This window comes from Rhinopithecus roxellana, chromosome 13 (genome assembly GCF_007565055.1).
Source record: "Rhinopithecus roxellana isolate Shanxi Qingling chromosome 13, ASM756505v1, whole genome shotgun sequence".
NCBI classification, from domain to species: Eukaryota; Metazoa; Chordata; class Mammalia; order Primates; family Cercopithecidae; genus Rhinopithecus; species Rhinopithecus roxellana.
The window spans coordinates 19,986,995-20,014,031 of record NC_044561.1 but is presented as its reverse complement, the minus strand read 5'-3'; the positions used below and the strand labels follow the sequence as shown (position 1 = coordinate 20,014,031).

The following is a 27,037-nucleotide window of genomic DNA, read 5'->3' as shown; positions in this document are numbered from 1 at the left end:
AATGACCTGGCCCAGTGCAGGGTCCAGCCATGTGGCAGAACAGAAGGAATTTCTGGGTGGTGACTAGAGTGGCAGGGCAGGTGGCATGGCAGACAGGTTCTAGGGTCTCTGAGATGATCCTTCAGGGTGCTTTTGTGGGGGCCTGTGTGCACCTGCCATATTCCAGTTGAGAGAAGGAGCGCTAAGGTCACTCCTGTGCCTTTGCTCACACCCATCTTCCAGCATGACTTCCTCCCTCTGCCCTCCAGCCCTGGTTCCAGCTCCCAGGCCTGCTTGAGGTTGCTACAGCCACCAGGCCACCTTTGCCGATGTGGAATCCCCAGTATCCACTGCCCCTTGTCTTCTTCACAGAGGGTCTCACCTGCAGCCTGAGCTCTGGGCTGGGCAGGGACAAGTACTCCCAGGGGACCCCAGTGCCACAGCCCCCTTCTCCCACTGTGCATGAGCAGGCACACTTCGGGTCTCACCGGGGCTGGGTGAGGCCGAGCCTGCCTTGCCTGGGACATCAGGAGCTGAGGGTCTATATAGGTCGGGCCCCAGGAGACCTCAGGGGGCTTGTGGAAGGATGGGGGTGTGCATGGACAGATACATGGATGGACAGACTGATGGAAAAACGGATGAGTAACTGTCCAGTCTGAAGTCCTGTCCATGGAGGAGGGACCCAGGAAGGCCTCTTGGGGACAGCTGTGCTTCCAGGTTCCTAGTCACTACACAAGATCTTAGGGTCCTAGGGCAGTAATCGGAAGGGTCCCCATTTCCCTTTCACTTCCTGTAACTGGCCCAGCCCCCCTGAAATGTCCAAGGTCTGGAGGCAGCAGGTGGGGTGTGTTCTGTAAGGACCCACTTCCAACTTCTGCCAATCCTGCCCACCCCTGGGTCCCTCTGAGCTCCGAGTGTCTGGCGGTGCCCTACAGTTGGCCATAGCTCTGCACCCAGCATTTTGAAAAGTTCCTGGTGATCACTGAGGAGGAGGCAGGGGCTGCATGAAAAGAAGGTTCTGGAGCAGCAGATGTCACTTCTGATCCTTGACTGTGATCTTGACACCCTGTCTAGCTTAGGTCTGGGCACGGGGCTTGGGCACCTCGGTGCTGGGATACAGGCCCATTTTCCAGCTGTGCTAGGGTAGGCTTCATTAACCGAACCCTCCCCTACCCCTATGTCCCCACCGCAACCAACTTCCCCTCTAAAAACCATTTGTCAATTTTGTTTGTTTTTTGTTTTTGTTTTTGTTTTTTTTTTTTGAGACGGAGTCTCGCTCTGTGGCCCAGGCTGGAGTGCAGTGGCACGATCTCAGCTCACTGCAAGCTCTGCCTCCTGGGTTCATGCCATTCTGCTGTTTCAACCTCCCAAGTAGCTGGGACTACAAGTGCCCACCACCACTACCGGGTAATTTTTTGTATTTTTAGTAGAGATGGGATTTCACCGTTAGCCAGGATGGTCTCCATCTCCTGACCTTGTGATTCACCCGCCTTGGCCTCCCAATGTACTGGGATTACAGGCGTGAGCCACTGCACCCGGCCAGCAATTTCTAATAAACATATGCTTATGCATATCAAGCAAACCCTAGTCCTAGGTTTTTATCCAAGTGGAATGAAAACTTATGTTTAAACAAAAATTTGTTTGAAAATATTTATACTGGTTTTATTCACCATTAGCAAGAAGCAGAAACATTTGGTTTGACCCACGACACACATACACGCACACCACACACACCACACACACACACACCACACACACATCACACACCCACACACCACACACACACCACACACACACCACACCCACACCACACCACACGCCCCTACCACACACCCCTACCACACACACACCACACACCACACACACCACACAACCACACACACACCACACACCCACAAACCACACGCACCGCACACAGCACACATCACACACACCCACACACCACACACACCCGCACACACCACACACACCACACACACCCCACACACCCCCCCACATACACACCACACACACCACACACACACACACACACCACACAGACACAAGTGGAAACAACCCAATTGTCATTCAACTGGTGAATGCATTGTGACACCTTCATAAATAGAATCAGACTCAGCAATAATAGGGAACAAACTATTGATCCATAAGGGAACTGGGATGAATTGCAACATTGTTACACTGACCTCAGGAAGCCAGACTCAGAAGGTTACATACTTAGACTTCTACTCAGCATTAAAAAGGAACAAACTAGGTTGCAACCGAGCAACCTGGAGGAACACCTAGAAAACTATGCTGAGTGGGAGAAAGCCAGTCCCTAGAAGTCACATACTGTATGATTCCATGTGCAGAACATTCCTGAAATAACAAAATTATGCAAGGGGAGACCAAATTAGTGGTTGCCAGGGGCTAAGGAGGGGTTTGGGACAGTGGGAAGTGGGTGTTTCTGTGAAAGGGCAGCATGAGGGATGTTTGGGAGGGAAACTTTGGTTCTCACTGTATCAGTGTCAATATCCTGGCTGTGATCCGTTACTGTAGCTGCAAGGTGCTACCTTTGAGGGAACTGGCCGGAGTACCGAGGATCCCTCTGTATTATTCCTCACAACTACATGAGAAGCTACAGTTACCTCAAAATAAAAAGTTTAATTTAAAAAACAGTCACATCCTTTACGTTTGCACTTCTCTGATATTCTGTAAAAAGCAAAAGTATAGGGTCAGAAAGAGATCAGTGGTTGCCGTGATTGGGGTACAGAAAGGGTTTGACTACAAGAAGCACAAAAGGGCTGAGAGCAGCGGCTCACCCCTGTAATCCCAGCACTGTGGGAGGCTGAGGCAGGTGGGTCACTTGGGGCCAGGAATTTGAGACCAGCCTGGCCAACATGGCGAAACCCTGTCTCTACTAAAAATAACAAAAATTATCCGTGTGTGGTGACACACCTGTAATTCCAACTACTCAAGGGTTTGGGGCAAGAGAATCGTCTGAACCCAGGAGGCGGAGGTTGCAGTGAGCCGAGATTGCACCTCTGCACACCAGCCTGGGTGACAGAGTGAGACTGTGTCTCTAAAGAAGGGGTGCTTGGAGAAATTTGGGGGTGGTGGTGGAAATACTCTGTATTTCAATCGTGATAGTTATATGAGTCAATGATTTTTAAAAAATTATACTAGGTTTTATTAGCTACACCAAAAAGAGTAAAGTTTACTGCAAATTAAAATGGAAATGTTTCAAATATTTAAATGTTTTAAAATGTTTATTATGTCATTACAGTTGTCAAAGACATACTTATCTTCAATGTTTAATGTCCCTCCCATGGATGTAACAGAGTTTACTTTACCTCCCCCTAATGTTCGACATTTAGGCTGTTTCCACTTTACCCTCCATGAACATATTTCCTTTTTTTTTTTTTTTTTTTTGAGATAGTCTCGCTCTGTTACCCAGGCTGGAGTGCAGTGGCACAATCTTGGCTCACTGCAACCTCCGCCTCCCAGGTTCAAGCGATTCTCCTACCTCAGCCTCCCACACATTAAGAATTTTTAGCTGAAATTTTGTCTCTCCAAGACAGATTTCTAGAAATGGAATGACTTGATTAAAAGGAATGTACATTTTTATGATTTATCATACATGTTTCTGAAATCCAGTCTCCCTCGGGCAGGCCCGAGAATGCCTGCTACTCCCCATCAGCCTCTGGTGCCCCCAATTCAGCTTCACCCACCCATTTCACAGCAATCTGGGCCCCTGGGTGGCTTAAACTTGTGCCTCCTCCAGGCTGCTCACCACCCCCAGACCTGGCTATCCCCACTCTCCGCCCTGGGCCTCCCTTCTCTAATCTGGTCTACACCAGCCTCTCACCAGAACCACACAAATCTGATGATCAGTCTCCTACCCAAATCTCTCCAAAGACTCCTCCTGGATCTGAGGATAAAGGCGAGCCACAAGGACCGTGTGGTCTGTCAGCCTCTCCCTTCGTGTCCCCCAGGAGCTCCCCTCCACAGCCCTTGGTCTCCTCTCCACTAGCACTGCTGACTTTGAGGGGCACCCATCACCAGCCAGTGCTGCTCGATCTGTGAGACCAGTATTGGCATCCCTCCACTGCAGAGGGGGGACCCCCTCCCCTTTTATTGCTCCAAAAATGGGCCATGATCTGTCCTCCTGACTGGACAGCCCCCCTCCTTTTGGTCCACCCTTCCTGTGTCCCCCAACCTGGCCCCCAGTAAGCCTTTATGAGCAAGTCAGTGAGTGGATGGCCTTGGGGGAGACCAAGCCAAGCTCTTGCTGCCTTCTTGGGATGCTTTGCAGACCACCACTTCCCTTGGGCATTTTGTTTAAAACACAGGATGTGCTGACATACAGTGTTCTCTTCACTGTTTATCAAAAAAACCCAGGGTTGTCCTTGCGCTTCCCTCTGCTGTTCCCCCTTCTCCTGAGTCTGTCCTCATATCAGTCAAACTGCCTGGGTCACCACAACACCCTCCCTGGGGTGTCCCTAGTTCTGGATTCACACCCCTGCCCACCCATCCAAGACTGGTCTCATCGATTCCCTGCAAACAACCTCCAGGACTCCCCAGATGAGTCTGTCCCCCAGGGATGAGTTCTCTGGGTCTGGGCCTGGTACCTGTCTAGCCTGCTCTCAAACCACCTTGGCCCCAGGACTCATTTGCTCCAGCCCTGTGGGCCACCTGGAGCTTCTTGAGACTCTATGCCTGGGAGTCCCCTTCCAGGTGTCCCCTACACCTGTCACTCATCCTCTGCGTAGACCCTTTGGGCTTTCCCTGTCCCAGTCTCTCTTCTGCAGGCATCACACTGCATGTGGCTGTCAGCTCACATGACACCCTCCCTTTGTGGACTTGAGTTGGGGTAAGTCTGGTTCCTCCAGGATCTCAGCCCTGGCACAAAGCCTGACCCCGATGGGGACTCCTTGCCTGGAAGTACCTGCAGGACTCTCAGACCCTGGTCCCAGCCTGGCACCCACTAGTCTTAACCCTCCCCCGATGGGGGCACTGCTGGAGTTGCACAGGGTCAGCTTTCCTCGTGGAAGCCCTCACCACGGCCACTGCAGGGGTGGGCATCAGGATGCAAGGCCCTCACCAATCAGGAACCCTCACTTTGCAGAAGGGGAAACTGAGGCCGCAGAAGTGCACGTCAGCTCCATCAGCTCAGGGGACAGGGACAGGGAAGAGCTGTAGTTGGCCTAGCTAAAGCCCTGTGACTTTCTCAATCACTAGTGCTGCTGAGCTGACACTATTCTTTATTGTCCGGTTCCTTTCAGAGTTGATATTTGGAATAAAGTACAAGGCCTTCCCTTTATTTCTGTGAAATTACATCTTGATCTAGTTATCCCAATCCATCGCATTTGGTGCAGTTGTCCAAAGTACTCATGAACTCTGCCAGCTCTGCGATATGAGCTGAGTGACTTGGGCGGGTGGCCTCACCTCTCTGGCCTCTATCCCCATTTGCACAATGGGGATCACAGCAGGACCTGCCCATGAGACCACTGAGATGGAGGTGCCGTCCCTGAAATGATTATTATGTGGGGTAGCCAAGTTGATTTTTAAAAATGATACCTGGCCGGGCGCAGTGGCTCAAGCCTGTAATCCCAGCACTTTGGGAGGCCGAGACGGGCGGATCACGAGGTCAGGAGATTGAGACCATCCTGGCTAACACGGTGAAACCCCGTCTCTACTAAAAAATACAAAAAACTAGCCGGGTGAGGTGGTGGGCGCCTGTAGTCCCAGCTACTCGGGAGGCTGAGGCAGGAGAATGGCGTAAACCCAGGAGGCGGAGCTTGCAGTGAGCTGAGATCGGGCCACTGCACTCCAGCCTGGGCGACAGAGCGAGACTCCGTCTCAAAAAAAAAAAAAAAAAAAAAAAAAATGATACCTTGACAGCAAATTTCAGTTCAAGATTGCAAGTCACACAACAAAGATTTAGACATTAGCTGCGTGTCTCTTTCCTTCTTCTTGGGAATCCCGTTATACTGAGTGTTTTATTTGTTATAGATAGTGAAATACATAAATATGGAATGGGGAAGGAGCAAGCATAAATTGTCTACTGATACACTAGGCACTGCTCGTGGAGCTCTCAATTATAACAACGCTTACCGGGTGTAGTGGTGGTGTCTCCCTTAAACAGTTGAGCAAAAAGGTGAGGATCAGAGGGACAGGTTATTTGTCCAAGGCTGTACACTTGGTAAATAGCAAAACAAGTGGGAACCTCAGCTGCAATTTGGTAGTACGTCCATACTTTAATATGAGTCACGTGGGGATCTTATTAAACTACAGGTTCTGATTTGGTAGGTCTGCAGTGGGCCTGACATTCAGTAGTTCTGAACAGTTCCAGGTATTGTCAATTCTGGTGATCTGTCACCCACATTTTGAGTAGCAGTGTGGTGGCTAAAAATGAGTGCTTTTGAGCCATACGGACTTGGGTTTGTGCACTCTTCTGCCACTAACCATGGGACCTTGGACAGGCTTTCTGTACCTTGACCTGTTTTTAAAATGGAGATAGTAATTACTTAGGAAAGAACTTCTGATGTGAAAGTTTGAAAAATGCTTGACACAGGTGCTGATACATAGTCATCATGTGATAAATGCTATTAATTTACCAGGTTCTAAGCGTTACAGGAGCAGCTCTCCACTGTATCCTCAGTGCCCAGCACAGATCGATAGCTATTCAGGAAATCTTCCTGTGTATGAATCTCACACAAGCTTTTTCTACAATTGCAGCCTATGAGCTAGAGAGGTTGGGCACAACTCTACTAATTTGATAGCATGGAATTTTTCGCTTTTATATCTAAGATTCAGTTTTATCAAGTCTTGCACTGTACTTCTTCCATGAAGGAATTTGGTTCATGCTTATCTTTGTGAATTATTTGTGAATATTTATTTGCCATGTTGATTGTGTTTGGCAGAAATAGAGGACAGTTTTTCCACTTGATTTTGGGTTTTGATTTTTCATTAAAAAGTATTCTAGGGGAAAATGTAGCCAAGATATACAAAGATCTTCAGAAACTCTCTCGCCTCTTTAAAGATCAGCTGGTGTATCCTCTTCTGGCTTTTACCCGACAAGGTAAGAGATGAAATACTGTCTCAGTTCAAGGGACTATAAAGAATAGTAAGTATACTTAGTATTCTTGGTGGTTATGACATCTGACTGCCCTCTTTTCTGCTCCTAGCTAAATGTTCCTCTTTTAAGACTAAGCTTAACATTCCTTAAGTGCTATTTACTTTCTCTTTGTATCTCCATGCTATTTTGTACATATTTTTATTATCGACTCTTTTCCATGGACTATAATTGTTGATATGATTTCTTTCCACCTAAGGTTGGGAATATCTTGAAGGTAGGGAATATATCTTACTTTTGTATTCTTGTGGTCTAGCATGGGGTCAGGTACATAATAGATGCTCTTTCTCTCTATACACACATATTTATATATATGTGTGTGTATATATATGTGTGTGTATATATATATACACACATATATAAATATATGGTCTATAATTGGATCTGAGTTGTTTTTTTTTTTTTTTTTTTTTTTTTTTTTTTTTTTTTTTTTTTTTTGAGATGGAGTCTCGCTCTGTCGCCCGGGCTGGAGTGCAGTGGCCGGATCTCAGCTCACTGCAAGCTCCGCCTCCCGGGTTGACGCCATTCTCCTGCCTCAGCCTCCCGAGTAGCTGGGACTACAGGCGCCCGCCACCTCGCCCGGCTAGTTTTTTTGTATTTTTAGTAGAGACGGGGTTTCACCATGTTAGCCAGGATGGTCTCGATCTCCTGACCTCGTGATCCGCCCGTCTCGGCCTCCCAAAGTGCTGGGATTACAGGCTTGAGCCACCGCGCCCGGCCTGAGTTTTTTTTTTAAAACCATTTATTGGAGGCTCTATGCAGGCACTTTGTTGGGTATTTCACATGCATTCTTATTTACTGCTAATGACTTTGAAGTAAATTTTATGGTACTTATTTTATACATGATGAAATCATAATTCAGTAAGGTTTATAATTCACTCAAGATCCTTATGTTAGTTTTCTCTTATTATTTTATTTTTTCTTTTGCAGTTAAAAAAATTTAAAATCTCAGTGACTTACAGTGAAATTTACTTCTCGCTCGTGTACGTGTTGTGTGTGGGTTTGCTTTGGCTGAAGGAGTTGTCTTTATCTAGGACATGCTCCTCTTGTGGTAGAAGGAAAAGAATGCCAGTGGCCCAATTATGTGTTCGTTCAACGCTTTTGCCCAGAAATTGTGTATGTCACTTCCACTCACATTTTATTGAAAAAATAAGACAAAAATGGCCAAGCCTGATGGTAGTGGGGTGGGGAAGTATAATTATGTGTAGGAAGTGATTGAGAACCATAATACTATCTACCACAATTCTCCAACTAGTAGGTAGTTTCTGACTTATGTGAATAGATAGTGGCTTTCATTTGCTCTCTGTGTGTAGGAAGTAAGTAATATTTTTGGTGTCAAGTTGAGCGGTGGCATGTCTATTATAACAGTAGTCTTCTCTGTAGTTGGTGATGAGGGAAAGGAGGTAATGTCAATTGAAAAACACACGTAGATATGTCTTTCTTGGATTTTGATTATTTTTGCTAGTGGAGAATAGTATCACAAATATTTTGAAGGTGCTGATAACCAAAACATCATTTTCACTGAACTTGGAACGTGTTTTTCTTTTCCTTTCTTGGCTTTGTTTCTGAATTTATCTATCTCTTTTTAGCCTGCTAGACCTCAGATAATAGTAATTTGCTAACACTTGAGTGCTTATGCTTGGTGTGCCAAACATTGTTCTAAGCACTTAATATGTATTAATATGTTTACTTCTCACAACAACTCATTGAAGTAGGTGGGATGTAATATTAATCCATTTTACAGATGAAATTAAGTTAGAGTTTAAATAACTTGTCCAAAGGCACACAGTTAATAACTGGCAGGGAATCAGATATAAAAACCAAGAATTATTTTCTGTAGTTGAATGAAGAAATTTTGTTGTATTGAATAATGTTTGAGACAGAAGAGGCCATTGGCTAGTATTTAGCAATTGTCATAGTTATTTGATTTATATTAAAAAGCATTTGTCTTTCTACTAAAACATCAAGGGAGTAAGGGCCTAGAGTTGCATGAGTTAGTAGTAATTATAGTCAAGCTGGGGTTAAGAATTTGTTGTAGATGATGCATACTTGGGGATAATTAAGAGTACCATCTAATTTTTTGCCACTTTAGAAAGGAACGGGTGGCAACTTTATTGACTGTGTGGAGAAAGCCAGATGTTCTTTACTCAGTAATACCTGTTACTTCTCTTTTTTTCCTTTTAGCACTGAGCCTACCAGATGTATTTGGGTTGGTCGTCCTCCCATTGGAACTGAAACTACGGATCTTCCGACTTCTGGATGTTCGTTCCGTCTTGTCTTTGTCTGCAGTTTGTCGTGACCTCTTTACTGCTTCAAATGACCCGCTTCTGTGGAGGTTTTTATATCTGCGTGATTTTCGAGGTGATTTCCATAATGACATATCACAAGAAAAGGCTCTTTCTTATTGTCTTAATTACTCAGCTCACCAAAAGTTTTTAGTTGTAGGATTTTTCTGTTGCAAATAATTTTAATAGCCTTAAAGAGACTGACTCTAAGCTTCATATACCTTTGCCTGTGTCCCTAAAACTCTCTCATTTTTGTATTTTGCACAACACAAATCGCTCATTAGTGTAAGAAGATTATTTCAGGATAGAAGAATGGAAGTAAGACAGGCTTATTTTCTCGCTAGAGACAATAGTCAGCATCTGACTTAGAAATGAGCTGGCATTTCTGAACTGCTTTCATGGTTGAGACCAGTGTGTAAGTTAAGAAAGTTTTGTTGACCTGTGCCATGTTGCCAGGGCAGCTTTATTTCTGTATGGTCACATTGTGGTGACCTGGTAATTATTGTGGCAGTGATGACGGTAGAACTTGTGCATCAGGATTTCCTGCTACAAGGCCAAAAGCCTGATTGTGGAACTTTTTTTCTGATGCCACCATTTTACTACATATTGGTGTTTTCAGATTGTTTGACCCTGGGGTGGGTCATGAAATCCATTTAATGGGTCATGGTACAAAAAAACAAAACCCACAATGGAAAAATCCATATTTATTTTATAAATAGCATTCCTATTTATAAAATAAGAGTAGACTTCTATTTCAATTATGTATAGGTAGGTGCATACTGTGTTGCAATGTAAAATTTTTATGTGGTTCACATAAATGTTTGAATGATAGTGCTATATGTGATGTTAACACATACTACCCTAGTAACTGTAAAAATCTGGCGGGTAGCTAGCTCCCTTAAAAAAAATGTAGAGTCATTTGGATTGCTACAATGTTATTTTCTTTTAAAATTTCAAAACGTAAGAAGTGTAAATGACCTGGTTTGTTCCTTTTCCTCTTCTTTGATTCCTGAGGTCCTCTTTTTGCTTTATTTATGCCCCTGAATTTGACATTTAAAATGTTATTTTGTCACAATTGGCAGCAAGAAAGCATCATCTCAAAAAATAATTCATTTTATTTTATTTTATTTTTTTGAGACAGGATCTAGTTGTGTTGCCCTGGAGTGCAGTGGTGCAATCATCGCTTACTGCCACCTCCAACTCCTGGGCTCAAGTGATCCTCCCTCCTCAGCCTCATAAGTAGCTGAGACTATAGGCATGCACCCCCATACCTGGCCAACTTTTTTGTTTGTTTATTTTTAGTGGAGACAAAGTCTTGCAGTGTTGCCCAGACTGGTCTCCAACTCAAAAAAGAATAAAAAATGTAGTAAAAAAGAAAAGGCAGAATGACTGATGTATATGGAAGCACTGAGAAAAAGCAAGGTATGATATAAATACTCCTAAAAGGAACAAAAACCCTTTCACTTGTATATTCAAGTTTAGGATTAAAGCACAATTATTCTTTAATTTTTAGATTGTGGCCCACAAGCTCATTTGTAAGCTGTTCCGATTTTTCTATAGATATAATGTTAATGGGCCCAGAGCTTTTATAAATCTTACTTCCTTGCTAATGTAGTAACTTGTAGAGAAGATACCATCTTTTATCCAAACACTTTTGTATACTTAAAGTTGAATGGGTTTCTTTTTCCCCATTTCACATATTTCAAATAAATAAGTACATTAAAAAATACTTAGTTACGGTCATGCTTCTGATAGCCGAGTCATTCAGGACATGGTTGGGAGAAAATAGTGTAACCGGAATATGGATGAAGGACTAAGTCAGTGTGACCTCCAGTAATGAACATGGGCTGTAATACAGAAACTCTGAGGTTACCCAGTTTGGTGTAACATGAGACATTGGATTAGAAGCAGGTGACACACCTAAATGAGATTAGGGGGAGAAGATACGGTGTAGAACCAGTTAATGAACAAAGAGAGTAGCCACATGTTTCTCCATAGTCCCTGAGGAATCACTGCATTGAATTACCGTGTAGCACAGAGCAGCCGTGATCAGCCTTAACCATCAAGAAAGTGTTTGAATTAGATAAGAAAATACGAATGATATAGTGTGTGTTATATAAATTATTCTTTTTTTTTCTTTTTTTCTCATGCTTAATGGGTAAGTTTCACTTTTCTTAGGAGAAAAACAAAACCCATTGTTTAATGCTGGATGAATGAAATGTTTTTAAATCCTTATTTTTCATTTTTCCTTTGTAGACAATACTGTCAGAGTTCAAGACACAGATTGGAAAGAAGTAGGTATTTTTAAATATTAAGGCTAATGTCCATAACACAGAAATGACTAGTGAATTAATATATTAAGGGTATATTTTCACTTTTATATGATGTAATGAAATCTGTTTTCATTTAATTTACTGCTAAATTTCAGCAAATGAAAATGTTTTCAACTTTTACTTTAGACTCATTCCTTATTTTCTTATAATTATATGGAAAAAATGTTAACACAATGATTATTTTTCATCTTTACTTATTGTAAAACATTGTTTTGTTGCAACAAAATTTAAATGAATTGTCTTTGTTCTGGAGTAGTCATCAGCTGTTCAGCTAGTTAAAATAGTACCTTATGAAAAGAATATATTACATTGTTTCATAAGGTACTATTCTAAGGTCTCCATAACAGAAACTGCAAGGTAGAGCAGCAAGTGCTGATGGAGAAGCTGCTGCAAGTTATCTAGAAGATGTAGCTAAAATCACTGATGAAGGTGGCTGCATTACACAACACATTTTCAGTGTAGATGAAACAGCTTTCTATTGGAAGAAGACGCCATCTATTTCATAGAGAGAGAGAAGTCAGTGCCCAGCTTCAAAGGACAGGCTGACTCTTTTGTTAGGGACTAATGCAGTTGGTGATTTTTGAAGCCAGTGCTTGTTGACCATTCTGAAAATCCTAGGGCCCTTAACAATTATGCTCACTCAGGCCGGGTGTGGTGACTCACGCCTGTAATCCCAGCACTTTGGGAGGCCGAGGCAGGCGGATCTCCTGAGGTCAGGAGTTCGAGACTATTTTGGCTAACACGGTGAAACCCTGTTTCTACTAAAAATAAAAAAAATTGCCGGGTGTGGTGGTGCGCATCTGTAATCCTAGCTACTCAGGAGGCTGAGGCAGGAGAATCGCTTGAACCCGGGAGGCAGAGGTTGCAGTGAGCCGAGATCGCTCCATTGCACTTCATCCCAGGAGACAGTGCAAGACTCTGTCTCAAAAAAAAAAAAGAAAAAAGGAATTATGCTAAATCTGTGCCTTTGCTCTGTAAATGGAACAACAAAGCCTTAATGACAGTACATAGTTTATGGCATGGTTTACTGAATACTTCAAGTCCACTATTGAGGCCTACTGCTTATAAAAAATACTCCTTTTAAAATACTACTGTTCATTGACAATGCAGCCAGTCATCCCACATCTCTGATGGTGATGTGCAAGGAGATTAATGTTTTCATGTCAGCAAACACAACTGCATTCTGAAGCTCATGGATCAAGGAATAATTTTGACTTTGAATCTTATTATTTAAGAAATACATTTTGTAAGGCCATAGTTGCCAGAGACAGTGATTCCTGATGGATCTGGACAAAGGAAACTGAAAACCTTTTGGAAAGGACTACCCTTCTAGATGCCATTAAGCATATTCAGGATTCATGGGGGGAGATGAAATATCAACATTAACAGGAGTTTGGAAGTTGATTCCAATCCTCATGGATTACTTTGAGGGGTTCCAGACCTCAGTGGAGGAGTGCAGATGTGTTGGACCTAGCAAGAGGGCTAGAGTTAGAAGTGGAGCCTGAAGATGGGACTGAATTGCTGCAATCTCACAGTCAAACTTGAATGGATGAGAACTTGCTTCTTATGGATGAAGAGAGAAAGTAGTTCCTTTTTAAAAAAAATGTCGGCCGGGTGTGGTGGCTCACACCTGTAATCCCAGCATTTTGAGGGGCCGAGGTGGGCGGATCACGAGGTCAGGAGATTGAGACCATCCTGGCTAACACAGTGAAACCCCATCTGTACTAAAAATACAAAAAATTAGCCGGGCGTGGTGGTGGGCACCTGTAGTCCCAGCTAACTTGGGAGGCTGAGGCAGGAGAATGGTGTGAACGCGGGAGGTTGAGCTTGCAGTGTGCCAAGATCGTGCCACTGCACTCCAGCCTGGGCAACAGAGCAGTGAGACTCCATCTCAAAAAAAAAAGAGTCAGTAGTTTTTGGGTTACAGGTGGTTTTTGGTCACATGGATAAGTTCTTTAGTGGTGATTTCTGAGATTTTAGTGCACCCGCCACCCAAGCAGTGTAAACTGTACCCAAGATGTAGTCTTTTAGTGCTCACCTCCCTCCCAGCCTTTCTCCCTAAGTCCCCAGAGTCCATTATGTCATTCTTATGCCTTTGCATCCTCATAGCTTAGCTCTCACAAGATTTGGTTTTCCATTCTTGAGTTAATTCACTTAAAATAATGGCCTCCAGCTGCATCCAAGTTGCTGCAAAAGACATTATTTCATTCCTTTTTATGGCTGAGTAGTATTCCATAGTATATATATACCACCTTTTCTTTATCAGTGGTTTCTTGGAATGGAATCTATTCCTGGACGACAAAGGATTTCGAATATGACATAAATTTAGTTGACAAAACAGAAGCAGGGTTTGAGAAGGTTGACTCTGATTTTGAAAGTTTGACTGTGGGTAAAATGCGATCAAACAGCATCGCATGTACAGATAAATCTTTCATGAAAGGAAGAGTCCGTCAATGTGGCAAACTTCACTGTTGTCTTATTTTAAGAAATTGTCACAGCCACTTCAGCCTTTAGCAACCAGCACCCTGACCCATCAGCAGCAATGAACGTGGAGGCAAGACCCTCTACTAGCAAAAAGATTGCAACTTGCTAAAGACTCAGGTGACTGGCCGGGCGCGGTGGCTCAAGCCTGTAATCCCAGCACTTTGGGAGGCCGAGACGGGCGGATCACGAGGTCAGGAGATCGAGACCATCCTGGCTAATACGGTGAAACCCCGTCTCTACTAAAAAATACAAAAAACTAGCCGGGCGACGAGGCGGGCGCCTGTAGTCCCAGCTACTCGGGAGGCTGAGACAGGAGAATGGCGTGAACCCGGGAGGCGGAGCTTGCAGTGAGCTGAGATCCGGCCACTGCACTCCAGCCTGGGTGGCAGAGCAAGACTCCGTCTCAAAAAAAAAAAAAAAAAAAAAAAAAAGACTCAGGTGATTGTTAGCATTTTTTTATCAATAAAGTATTTTTAAGGTATGTACATTGTCTTTTTAGATATAATGCCATTGCACACTTAGTATAGTAAACACAGGATTTATATACACTGGGAAACCAAAAAATTTGTGTGACTTGGTTTATTGCATTGGTTTGGGACTAAATCCACAATATCTCTGAGGTGTACCTATAGATCTTTACTATGAAAGCAAATTGGCCGGGCGCGGTGGCTCAAGCCTGTAATCCCAGCACTTTGGGAGGCCGAGACGGGCGGATCACGAGGTCAGGAGATCGAGACCATCCTGGTCTACACGGTGAAACCCCGTCTCTACTAAAAAATACAAAAAACTAGCCGGGCGAGATGGCGGGCGCCTGTAGTCCCAGCTACTCGGGAGGCTGAGGCAGGAGAATGGCGTGAACCCGGGAGGCGGAGCTTGCAGTGAGCTGAGATCCGGCCACTGCACTCCAGCCTGGGCGACAGAGCGAGACTCCGTCTCAAAAAAAAAAAAAAAAAAAAAAAAAAAAAAAAAAAAAGAAAGCAAATTAGAACTACAGGGAAACATCCAGATCACTTACCTTATCTTGTTCTTTTATTTTTCTTTTTTCTACAGCTGTACAGGAAGAGGCACATACAAAGGAAAGAATCCCCCAAAGGGTGGTTTGTGATGCTCCTGCCATCGTCAACTCACGCCATTCCATTCTATCCCAACCCCTTGCACCCTAGGCCGTTTCCTAGCTCCCGCCTTCCTCCAGGAATTATCGGGGGTGAATATGACCAAAGACCAACACTTCCCTATGTTGGAGACCCAATCAATTCACTCATTCCTGGTCCTGGGGAGACGCCCAGCCAGTGCCCTCCACTCAGACCACGCTCTGATCCAATTGGCCCACTCCCAGGACCTAACCCCATCTTGCCAGGGCGAGGCGGCCCCAATGACAGATTTCCCTTTAGAGCCAGTAGGGGTCGGCCAACTGACGGCCGCCTGTCATTCATGTGATTGATTTGTAATTTCATTTCTGGAGCTCCATTTGTTTTTGTTTCTAAACTACAGATGTCAACTCCTTGGGGTGCTGATCTCGAGTGTTATTTTCTGATTGTAGTGGTGAGAATTTCACTCCCAGAAGCCTTTTAAGAGATATATTTACAGCCCTAGGGGTGGTGTGACCCAAAGGTTCCTTTGTGGCAAGGTTGGCCTTGGGAATAGTTGGCTGCTGATCTCCCTGCTCTTGGTTCTCCTCTCGATCGAAGGTTGTTTTCTGATGCTGTTCTTACCAGATTAAAAAAAAAGTGTAAATGACATGGTGGTCTTGGTTTTTATTATAGAAAGATACGTAATAAATATTCAGAACAGATACACAGTGTTATTTGGACGTTTCAGAATTATCAGAACACAGCATAGGCAGATAATTTTTGTAAGGGGTTTCTGTTTTTGTTTCTGTTTTTTTTTTTTTTTTTTTTTTTTTCCATTTTAGCAGTGCTCTTTTTCAAAGGCCTGATTTATGAACTGAATGAAAGCAGCTAGTTTGGTTGAACTGGACTTGGGGTGGGTGCTTTGGCCACACACCCACTCGGGTCCACCTCTTCTCTCTCTGCAGCTCCTTCTTGGGTTCTGTGGTGGAACTTTCTGGGCTGTGAAGCAATGTTGTTCAAAGGCCATTTGGTATTAGGGGCTCCTGTTTGTGGCTCCTGGGATGAGGCGGTTATGATTTTGTTTTCCTTGTGTTTTGAACACTTAGCCCCTAATTTGTAATTTAAGTAGATGATATCTTTTTTAAAAGTTTTACTGCTGTGAGTGCTAATCAGGTATTGTTCTTCAAAGATAGCCTCTTATTTGAAGAACATTTTGCTTTTCAGACTTAAATACACAAAATTCAAGATTTATTTTTTCTACAACAAGAAAAAGGCCAAACACAAATGACTTATACAAACAACTATAGAAACATGCTATAGTGACAAAATCTGATTCACAACATAGGAATAAACCACTACTAGCATCTACAGAAAATAGGAATATTGCCAATGTCTTCCTGCTTTTTTTTTTTTTTTTTTTTTTTTTTTTTTTTTTTTTTTTGAGGCGGAGTCTCGCTCTGTCGCCCGGGCTGGAGTGCAGTGGCCCGATCTCAGCTCACTGCAAGCTCCGCCTCCCGGGTTTACGCCATTCTCCTGCCTCAGTCTCCCGAGTAGCTGGGACTACAGGCGCCCGCCACCTCGCCCGGCTAGTTTTTGTATTTTTAGTAGAGACGGGGTTTCACCGTGTTAGCCAGGATGGTCTCGATCTCCTGACCTCGTGATCCGCCCGTCTCGGCCTCCCAAAGTGCTGGGATTACAGGCTTGAGCCACCGCGCCCGGCCGCTTTTTTAAAAATTGTTTTGCATGTAAGGAAATGGCTTGGAATGTTACGTGCTGCAAGAATATTTTGAGTCCTACATACAAGTGAATTTTTTTTTTTTTTTTTTGCTACACATGTATATTGAGTTTTTTTTTTTATCATCACAGTGAAGAAAATTCAGTCAATAATATGATTTTCTTGAGGCCTGTTACTTTTAGTAGCTTAATGTATAGTAAAGGATTGGAGTTGTTGACATTTGTTTCTGTGGTATTTTGTAATATCTGAGCTACAGGACAGCCTTTTAAAAATGTGTTCACTAGATGCCATATGGCTTTAATTGGGTCTAACAAGGTCCTCCTGAAGCTTTGTTGGGTCCATATACTAGTTCTCTGATACATTTCTTTGTGGTTTTGCAATGTTACGTTGCACTATGCAGGGGATGTGTGTATGTGTGTAGTGGGTATGGGAGGACATGGTGATGACCAGAAGCACCAAATACTATAAAACAACAAGTGTTCAGAATGCAGTCTTTTTTGAGTGGCCCTTGAGAACTCCATGGATGGTGCTGATGTCCTGTGGATACTGGTGCTGCTTTCCATCCTTACCTCAGACTAACTGGCAGACATTACAAATCTCACTTAGTTTAGGATATTGGCAGTATGCCTAAACCTAAATTTGCAGATCTCTCACAATAGTTGTTTTAATAATTCTTAAGACAATCCTCAAAGCATTTCCTCTTAAAAAGCTGAATTTATAGTTAGAAGCTTGTGAAGTCCTACATTCTTGTCATTAAACTGAGACTGTTGAGCTGTATGTATTGCTGGTGTATAATGAGAGGAAACCCCGTCTCTACTAAAAATACAAAGTTAGCCGGGCGTGGTGGTGGGTGCCTGTAGTCCCATCTACTCAGGAGGCTGAGGCAGGAGAATGGCGTGAACCCGGGAGGCGGAGCTTGTAGTGAGCGGAGACCGCGCCACTGTACTTCAGCCCGGGTGACAGAGCGAGACTCCGTCTCAAAAAAAAAAACAAAAAAAAAACCAGTTATCTGTAAAAGAATGGGTATCTTTGGCTGGGTGCAGTGGCTCATGCCTGTAATCCCAGCACTTTGGGAGGCTGAGATGGGTGGATCACGAGGTCAGGAGATCGAGACCATCCTGGCTAACATGGTGAAACCCCATCTCTACTAAAAAATACAAAAAAATCATCCGGGCATGGTGGCGGGTGCCTGTAGTCCCAGCTACTCGGGAGGCTGAGACCAGAGAATGGCACGAACCCGGGAGGTGGAGCTTGCAGTGAGCTGAGTTCGCACCACTGCACTCCAGCCTGGGTGACAAGGCGAGACTCCCTCTCAGAAAAAAAAAAAAAAAAGAAAAAAGGATGGATATCTTTATAGCCCTATATCAGTGGCAAGAAACTACAGGTAACAATGCCTTACCAGCTGGTTTTGCTATAAGTTTTCTCTATTTTGTAGGTGGTGTCGGGTTTGACATCAACTGTGATGTCCGCTTGCTAAGAACCAATTTAGATGAAAGTGATGTCCAGCCTGTGAAGGAGCAGCTTGCCCAAGCTATGTTTGACCACATTCCTGTTGGGGTGGGATGAAAAGGTGTCATCCCAATGAATGCCAAGTAAGAGCACACATTTCCAGTACGTGGTATGGGAGGGATAATAACCACATGACCTTCAACTTCCTTTCCAGTGCAGTACACTTGAGAGATGAGGATTGTTCAGTTACTTTTCAGGAAGTAGTAAGAATTGTTTTTTTAAGCATGACGTTCAGCCCATTTATTGGAGACATAAGTCAACTGATGTTGTAACAGCCTTCGACATTTGTGGATGTATTTGTAATAACATCATATCCACCAACGTTTATTGAGCACTTTCTATGCTCAATCCAGGAAAAGTGTAGTTTTTCCTGGCAGTGTTTTAGATGTTTTAGATGAAGATTAAAGCTTGTACCCTCTAAGGATTTAATGTACGTGTACCTCAACGTCAAAATGGAGGTGCAGTAAGCGATTCAGAACTTCTGTGAAGATGGGAAAAGAGCTTAAAATTTAACCTGTGTTGCCTGAGGAATTCTAGATACCTCATTTATTTGACTGTAATTCTTCATAAATCATTAAGGTGTGTGCCTGGTCGAATTAGTGGTTAGAGAGTGATAGGTGATTAAGGTTACAAAGTTGTTGCTGATGTTATTTTTTTTTGTCTACTTAATCACTGCCTCTTGGAATTCAGGATCAGAGAGGCAAAACTGAATATAAAAAAGATTTGAAAATTAACAAGTAGCCATATAAATGTCAAGTAGAACTACAATGATGTCTAATAGGGCATTTACCATTTTACATTGCAATTATTTATATGACTGCATTCCTCAAAAAACCAGTTACTGAGAGCTTAAACTTTGTATCTGACATAAGGCCTGGAACACAGGCGATAGTAAATGTCAAGGTTTCCTCTGCCCTTTAAGATGTGATCATCCTTAGGTTTTGCTCTGCCTTGGTTGTGAAATGACTAGTGCCTTTTATACTTATCCAGAGACTTGGAGGAGGCCTTGGAGATGGGGGTGGACTGGTCCTTAAGAGAAGGGTATGCCTGGGCTGAAGACAAGGAGCACTGCGAGGAGTACGGAAGGATGCTGCAAGCTGACCCCAATAAGGTTTCTGCAAGAGCTAAGAAAAGAGGCCTTCCTCAGGTAACTCACTTTGGAGGGGCAACGTATTAATTATTTTTCATATTTTGTTTTTATTGGGGAAAATATCTATATCTTACATTTAGCAGACATATTCCCAGGTTTTTTTTTTATGGTATATCAAAAAATATAATTGGTTTATGCTTCATTTTTATTCTTAAAAGCCATCAGGGATGGATGCGGTGGCTCACACCCGCTTTGGGAGGCCAAGGAGGATCACTTGAGGCCAGGAGTTCGAGACTAGCCTGAGCAACATAAAGAGACTTAGTCTCTACAAAAATGAAAAAAAAAAAAAAAAATTAGCCAGGCATGGTGGCAAATGCAAGTATCCCAGCTACTCAGAAGGCTAAGACAGGAGGACTGCTTGAGCCTAGGAGTTTGAGGATGCAGTGAGCTGTGATCACGCTACTGCACTCCAGCCTGGGTGACAGAGCAATCAGGAGCTTGCAAATATTCAATAAAATAAGAAATAATGAATTAGAAGTGAATGGGAGAAAAATAGAATGTTTATAAGGGTCATAGTGAAAATTATATATATACATACTTTGACAGTCTATGGTATCCATAAGATACTAGATGTTTGAAATTACAGCTAGTTGTGAAGGCTTTGCCACTAATTCAGGGTGACACGTGGGCAAGACTGTCTTCTTCTAGATCTCATTTTCTTATAGAAAACTGGGATGGTTAAAACTAGGCAACCTCTAAAGACTCTTCCAGCACTGACATTCTCTGGTTCTCCAAATCATCTATTAATATTAGCTCTAGTTGTGGTATATGCTCTTTCAGTTATAGATAATGGTGGACGTCCATGAACTCATAGATGTTTCAAAATCATTTGAACTTGGACCTTGTCTAAGAGTCAACATTCACCAACATTTATCCCAAAATTTGACTCTTCGTGATGTTTAAAATATCCCATGAACCATTTAAAAGCTTGATTTTTTTGTTTGTTTATGAAGCCTTTTTTTAAAAATTAATTTATTTACTTTATGTTCTGGGATACATGTGCTAGTTTGTTACATAGGTATACATTTGCCATGGTGGTTTGCTGCACCTATCAACCCATTATCTAGGTTTTAAGCCCCACATGCATTAGATATTTATCCTAATGCTCTACCTCCCCTTTCCTCCTACTCCCCGACAGGCCCCGGTATGTGATGTTCCCCTCCCTATGTCCATGTGTTCCCATTGTTCAGCAACTACTTATGAGTGAGAACATGTGGTGTTTGGTTTTCTGTTCCTGTGTTAGTTTTTTTATATGTGTATACCAAGCATATCATGATATAATACAATTTAGGAGCTAGTCTATGTTATTTTGTTGTGTAGAATATTGTTGTAAATGAAGCACTTCTATAGCTTAGGAATTTTTTTGTTACAGAAACACTGTTTCTGTGGTTATTTTGTTGTTAGTTTGTTTTTATCTTTATGGTTTTTAAATAGATTTTTAAAAAAAACTGGAATCAAAACTATCTTACCAGACATTTTTACATTTGCAGTTGGGGACCCTGGGAGCAGGCAGCCATTATGCAGAAATCCAGGTTGTGGATGAGATTTTCAATGAGTACGCTGCTAAAAAAATGGGCATCGACCATAAGGGACAGATGTGTGTGATGATCCACAGTGGAAGCAGAGGCTTGGGCCACCAAGTAGCCACAGGTATATTCTAGACTTCGTACTAAAATGTACATTTTACGGGCAACCAGATAGAAATTTAAGAGCGAAACCTCTGAAATATACTGCATGGGTTTTATCCTGAGTCCTCAACAACCAAATAACTTGAACAAATTAACTTCACTGGGCCATAACTTTCTTGTCTAAAAAAATGAGTATAATAACGATTTCATATAGGATTATCATGGAAAGATAATAATATATGTAAAGCACTTAAATCGGTGTCTGACATTAGTAAGCACTCGATAAATGTTAGTTGCCGTTATCATTATGTTTACTCTTATGAGTTACTAGCTGGCCAAGAAAGAGCAAGAAAATATTTAAAGAGTGGAATTTATGAAATAGGCATTCATTTGGCAGATAACGTATGTATTGTATACCTGCTCTGCAACATTAGGTGTTATGGTGGATTTGCTGATGAAACAGGCTGATACTTTGCATTCAGATTGTCTCATGAAGTAAAGGTCATGTCCGTTTAAAAGAAAAAATAAATATTAAAAGGTAGCAATTAATAATATGGGAGAGTCAAACAAAACACATCTAGGAAAAAGATTTTGGAGATGGCTTCATGGACCCAGTGTTGAGCTCAGCCTCACAGTTTGGACAATTACACACAAAGGACATTGGTGACAAAGGCAGCATGAACAAAAGCAGGAAGCAGCGAAATATTGGATAGGTCCTTTTGGATAGTGTGTGAAATAATGTATGAATTGTGACGGTTACGACAGGACTGAATGAAGCAGGATGAATGCAGAAATGAAAACAAAAAAAAAAAAAACAAAAGAAACCGTTTTAAAGGAGTCAGGGGAGCTTCTTGCTTCTAGTGAGCAAGGGCCTTGAGCTTCCACAGCCCTTCGTATTTATTGGGTAGAAAAAGCAGGGAGGAGGAGGTAAGATTGGTCAGCTGCTTGATTGATCGCAGGTTGATATTATTGCTAACAGGCTTCACATGTATCTAATCACAAGAAACACGTGCCTGGGGTGTGGCTGCCCTCAGCATTCCTTCTGGGCGGCAGACACAGTTGTCAGCTTGCCAACATCCTGCATTCGTAAGAGCAGTTTGCTGTTTACTCACATAGCCGCCGGTGGTATACTGACTTGTTCACGACCCTCATTCTTTCGGCTTCCGACAATGAATAAATGAAAAGGTATACAGATGTCTGGAAATTGTTATAAGCTTTAAATTTCATGTTACAGATCAGCCTCTAGTGCACTGTATTGTGGGAGAATTTAGTAATTTGTGCCAGCCTGACCCTTTAGACTGTTTAATCTAGCAGATGTATAAAGCGTCGACTAGTGGTTCAGAACATTCCCCTGGATTCGGTTAATCATGAAGGCAACAAAATGTGTTTTACTGCTACTATTCCTATTCATTCACATGTAGAGAAAGGAGTACTGAAGGCCATACTGTGGCTATTCGTTTTCACATCCCATTCTCTTTCAAGTTCCTAGAGGGCAGATGTTGACTTTGTGTCCCACAAACTGTCTCTGCACTCTGCACGATTCTCAAGTACATCTTGACTGAGCAAATAGATGAACTCAGAAACACATTAAAGGGAAAGTTGGCTTTCACTTGGCTTTTTTGTGGAATGAAGAATGTAGCCTGCCTTTCTACAGTAAATCTAAACTGTTCATTTCAGGGAAAGCTAACTCGTTTGGACTTTGCTGCTCTTGTTCCAGATGCACTGGTAGCTATGGAGAAGGCCATGAAGAGAGACAAGATTACAGTCAATGGTCGGCAGTTGGCTTGTGCTCGAATCGCTTCGCCAGAAGGTCAGGACTACCTGAAGGGAATGGCAGCAGCTGGGAACTATGCCTGGGTCAACCGGTCTTCCATGACCTTCTTAACCCGTCAGGTACAGTCGACGTTGCTCTTCTGTTCCAAGTCATTTATGATGATGTTAAGTGCTTTAAAACATAGTGCAGTCCAGGCCGGGTGTGGTGGCTCATGCCTGTAATCCCAGCACTTTGGGAGGCTGAGGGAGGCGGATCATGAGGTTAGGAGATCGAGACTGTCCTGGCTAACACAGTGAAACCCCGTCTCTACTAAAAATACAAAAATTAACTGGGTGTGGTGGTGGGCGCCTGTAGTCCCAACTACTCGGGAGGCTGAGGCAGGAGAATGGCGTGAACCCGGGAGTTGGAGCTTGCAGTGAGCCGAGATTGCACCACTGTACTCCAGCCTGGGCGACAGAGCGAGACTCCCGTCTCCAAAAAAGAAAAAACATGATGCAGTCCAGTCAAAGCCTATGGTGTTTGGTTTTGGAAATTCACATAGTTAATGTTCAAAATACCAGAGAAGTGTCCAAGGTTTTGGTGTCATCTTAAATTAAATCATCAGAGTATCAAGCATGAGAAGTGAGAGAAGAGAATCAAAATTATTCCTAGAATTTGTCTTGAACAGCATAGAGAATCGAAGTGCCATTGACTAAGATTCAGAAGGCTGGGGAAGAAGCAATTTTGAAAGGTGGGATCAAAAGTTGCCAGGCAGCTTTTCAACCAAAGATGAAAATGATGAAGATGAAAATGATGTGGTGGCATTGGCTATGTGGTCTAAAAGACAGCTTTTGTCCTTTACGTGAGATAATCTTACGACTACTTTTGAGCTTTTACATCTTTTACTCCCTTCAGAAGAGACTACCTGAAATCAGTGAGATAAGTCATGAAGAGCTGAAGATGAGTCCTGAAGTTCTGGCTGCTTTTATCTTCTGTGTTTTCTTCTAGGCTTTTGCCAAGGTCTTCAGCACAACCCCTGATGACTTGGACCTGCACGTGATCTATGATGTTTCTCACAACATCGCCAAAGTGGAGCAGCATGTAGTGGACGGGAAGGAGCGGACACTGTTAGTACACAGGAAGGGATCCACGCGCGCTTTCCCTCCTCACCATCCGCTCATTGCTGTTGATTACCAAGTACGTAGCACTGCGTTTGTAGTTTCAAGCAGTGGGAGCACGATTTAGATCATTGCAAATGTGAATTATATTTAAAATAAAAAGCAGCAATTGTGAAAAGAAAATACTCTGTCACCCATGAAAACAGTGATTCCTAATCTTCTCTGAAGCAGTAACTCCTCCCCCCATCATTTGTGCTTGCAGTGGTGCCATGTGCTAACTAGAAAGTGCTGCAGGAGGTGTATTTTACTCCACTCCTGTGAACTGAGGCCTTTGAATTAATGGAAGACAGGATTAACTCAGTTACAGAACACAGTAAACTCAGTCTGTTTCATTCCTCCTGTCCTCTTGGTGTCTGGCTGTGGTAGAGTTAGAAAGACCCCGTAGTCTGCTGGCTCCTTTTGCAGATGAGAAACCCAAAACAGAGAAGACAAGCACCTTGCTCAGGATGGTGGTTCTAGCAACACTTCCCTACACTTTTGGATTTTGCTTTGCTTTTATTTTGACTCTTCTGCATTTTTACTGGTCCTCACATTTTCACTGTCATCCACTTCCTTCCCCTCTGAATTATCAAAGAGTCAAAGTACTATCTTAATATAGTTTACAAGCCGCGTGTTTGGAAGTCTGGGTTTCTCCTACAATCCTACAATGCAAGAAAAAATTTAAATTTTATGCATACAAAGCTTATGCTTTTCTGAGTTTTAACATGTTTCATTTATGTGCATCCTCAGCTCACTGGACAACCAGTGCTCATTGGTGGCACCATGGGAACCTGTAGTTATGTTCTTACTGGCACTGAACAGGGCATGACTGAGACCTTTGGAACAACCTGTCATGGAGCGGTAAGGAAAACAGAAACTTCCTTAGAAACGCTCTCTTCAGTTTAGCTATTGTTTTCCATTTTGACTGGTAAGTGTAGCCGACTGAACATTAACAGAGTTGAGACTTGGGTCTATCATGTCTTGTACTTCAAATTGTTCCCCATAATGTATACTATTTAGTAAACTGACTGGGGTCATCTAGTATCTCTACCGTAGTGAGATCTGGTAGGGTTAGGGACCATTTCTTAATCTCTGCAAGTCCAGAAAATCCAGACTGGGAAATTGTCACACTAGCTGAGCTTACCGTAACTAGTTTATAAGTGGTGGAACTTTAACGGATGCAGATATCACAGTTGATCTCAGCGATTGGCTGGACCTGCTCATTTGTTTAATTTACCCCTTCCTATTATTGTGTAGGTCCACTCAGGACTGCAAGGATAGGCCCTATTTGCAAATTAGAGCCCATGTACAGTCTACACACACCCCCATTTCAAAACACTGCCTCTCACCTTCTAAGCCCAGGGGTCAGTAAACTCTTCCCATAAAGGGCCAGACCGTAAATATTTTAGGCTTTTGGGACCAGGTGGTCTGTGTACCAGCTATTCAGCTATGCCATTTCAGTGCAGAAGCAACCTTAAGTACTGTGTAAATGGGCAATGCTGTGTTCTAATAAAACTATTTTAGGCCAGGCATGGTTGCTCACACTTGTAATTACAGCACTGTGGGAGGCCAGGGCAGGAGGAGCACTTGAAGCCAGGAGTTCAAGACCAGACTGGGCAACATTAGTGAGACACTGTCTCTACAAAAACTTTTTTAATTAGCCAGGTGTGGTGCCACACCTGTAGTCATAGCTACTCAGGAGGCTAAGGCAGGAGGATTCCTTGAGCCCAGGAGGTTAAGGCTGCAGTGAGCTATGATTATGTCACTTCACTCCACTCTGAGTGACAGAGGGAGACCCTTTCTCAAAAAAACAAAATAGTTTATTTTAAAATGCAAGTGATAGGCCAGATTTGGCCCGTACACTATAGTTTACCAGCCCCTTTTCTAAGCCATCCAGAGTGTTGAGCCAGTGTTGAAATGGGAAAGAGAAACTGTCCAGAATACCTTCTTCTAGGACAGACCTTTGCAAATGTATTTAATCCTACTTTTTTCTCTGATTGTTTCTCATTTCTAGCTGCCTCCCAACTCCAAATTGTAATGCAGTGGTTTTCAACAAAGGTGTTCCCGCTACCCCTACGGGGACATTGGCAATTTCTGGAGGCTTTTTTTATTGTCATGGTTTAGTGGGAGTTGCTATTGGCATTTAGTGGGTAGAGGCCAGGGATACTGCTGAATACCCTGCACAGCACAGCCTCCCAACAAAGAATTCTCTGGTCCAAAATCTCAAAGGATATGATGAGGCTTAAAAGGCCTGCTACCAGTTTGATAAAGTAGAAAAAGATGGTTTTTAAAGCTCCTTTTTTTTAGTGTAAGAGAAAATCAAGGAAAGGGCATATAATCTTAGGGTTTGAAGTGAAGTTCATTCCTTTCCCATTCTAGGGCCGTGCATTGTCCCGAGCAAAATCTCGACGTAATTTAGATTTCCAGGATGTTTTAGACAAATTGGCAGATACGGGAATTGCAATCCGTGTTGCCTCACCCAAACTGGTTATGGAAGAGGTAAGTGAAATTCTGATAAATACATGAATATTTATTGTTCCCCATTTGTAATTTATGTCAGTCTACAGAGATAGCAATTTAGGGTATTACTAACAAATTGTTTGGGTTTTTTTTTTATGACCTCAATTTTCTCTTATGTTCCTTGCTTAGCTTATTTCAGTTTTATATTTTCTTTTCTTTTGGCTGAAATTATGAGCCACGTCCTTAAGAATGATTTTTACTGTTCATTTTATAGTCTCCATCTACATATTAAGTTTTTCAAAAGTAGTTTGAGCTGACTCTTGCTTTTGCACAATTGTATACTTAGGTTTCAATTTGAAAGCAAATTTGAAAAAGGAAGG

At 42.8% G+C, this 27,037-nt stretch overlaps 2 protein-coding genes across 2 annotated transcripts; both read left to right on the top strand.

The window, feature by feature from the left end:
* The first annotated feature begins 308 nt into the window (after positions 1-308).
* Positions 309-15,930, top strand: LOC115892832 (F-box only protein 7-like). Its single transcript, XM_030915301.1, has 7 exons — positions 309-476; positions 3,951-4,037; positions 4,767-4,828; positions 6,936-7,039; positions 9,278-9,454; positions 11,635-11,672; positions 15,246-15,930. The coding sequence occupies exons 1-7, from the start codon at positions 309-311 to the stop codon at positions 15,630-15,632; spliced, it is 1,023 nt and encodes a 340-aa protein (XP_030771161.1). The 3' UTR covers positions 15,633-15,930.
* Positions 15,931-18,435: 2,505 nt separating this feature from the next.
* LOC104674737 (tRNA-splicing ligase RtcB homolog) lies at positions 18,436-26,774 on the top strand. The gene is made up of 7 exons (XM_030915899.1): positions 18,436-18,592; positions 19,500-19,656; positions 21,150-21,309; positions 23,005-23,180; positions 24,049-24,237; positions 24,948-25,058; positions 26,577-26,774. Exons 1-7 carry the CDS (start codon positions 18,582-18,584, stop codon positions 26,721-26,723), a joined length of 951 nt encoding a protein of 316 aa, XP_030771759.1. The 5' UTR covers positions 18,436-18,581; the 3' UTR covers positions 26,724-26,774.
* Positions 26,775-27,037: the final 263 nt, after the last annotated feature.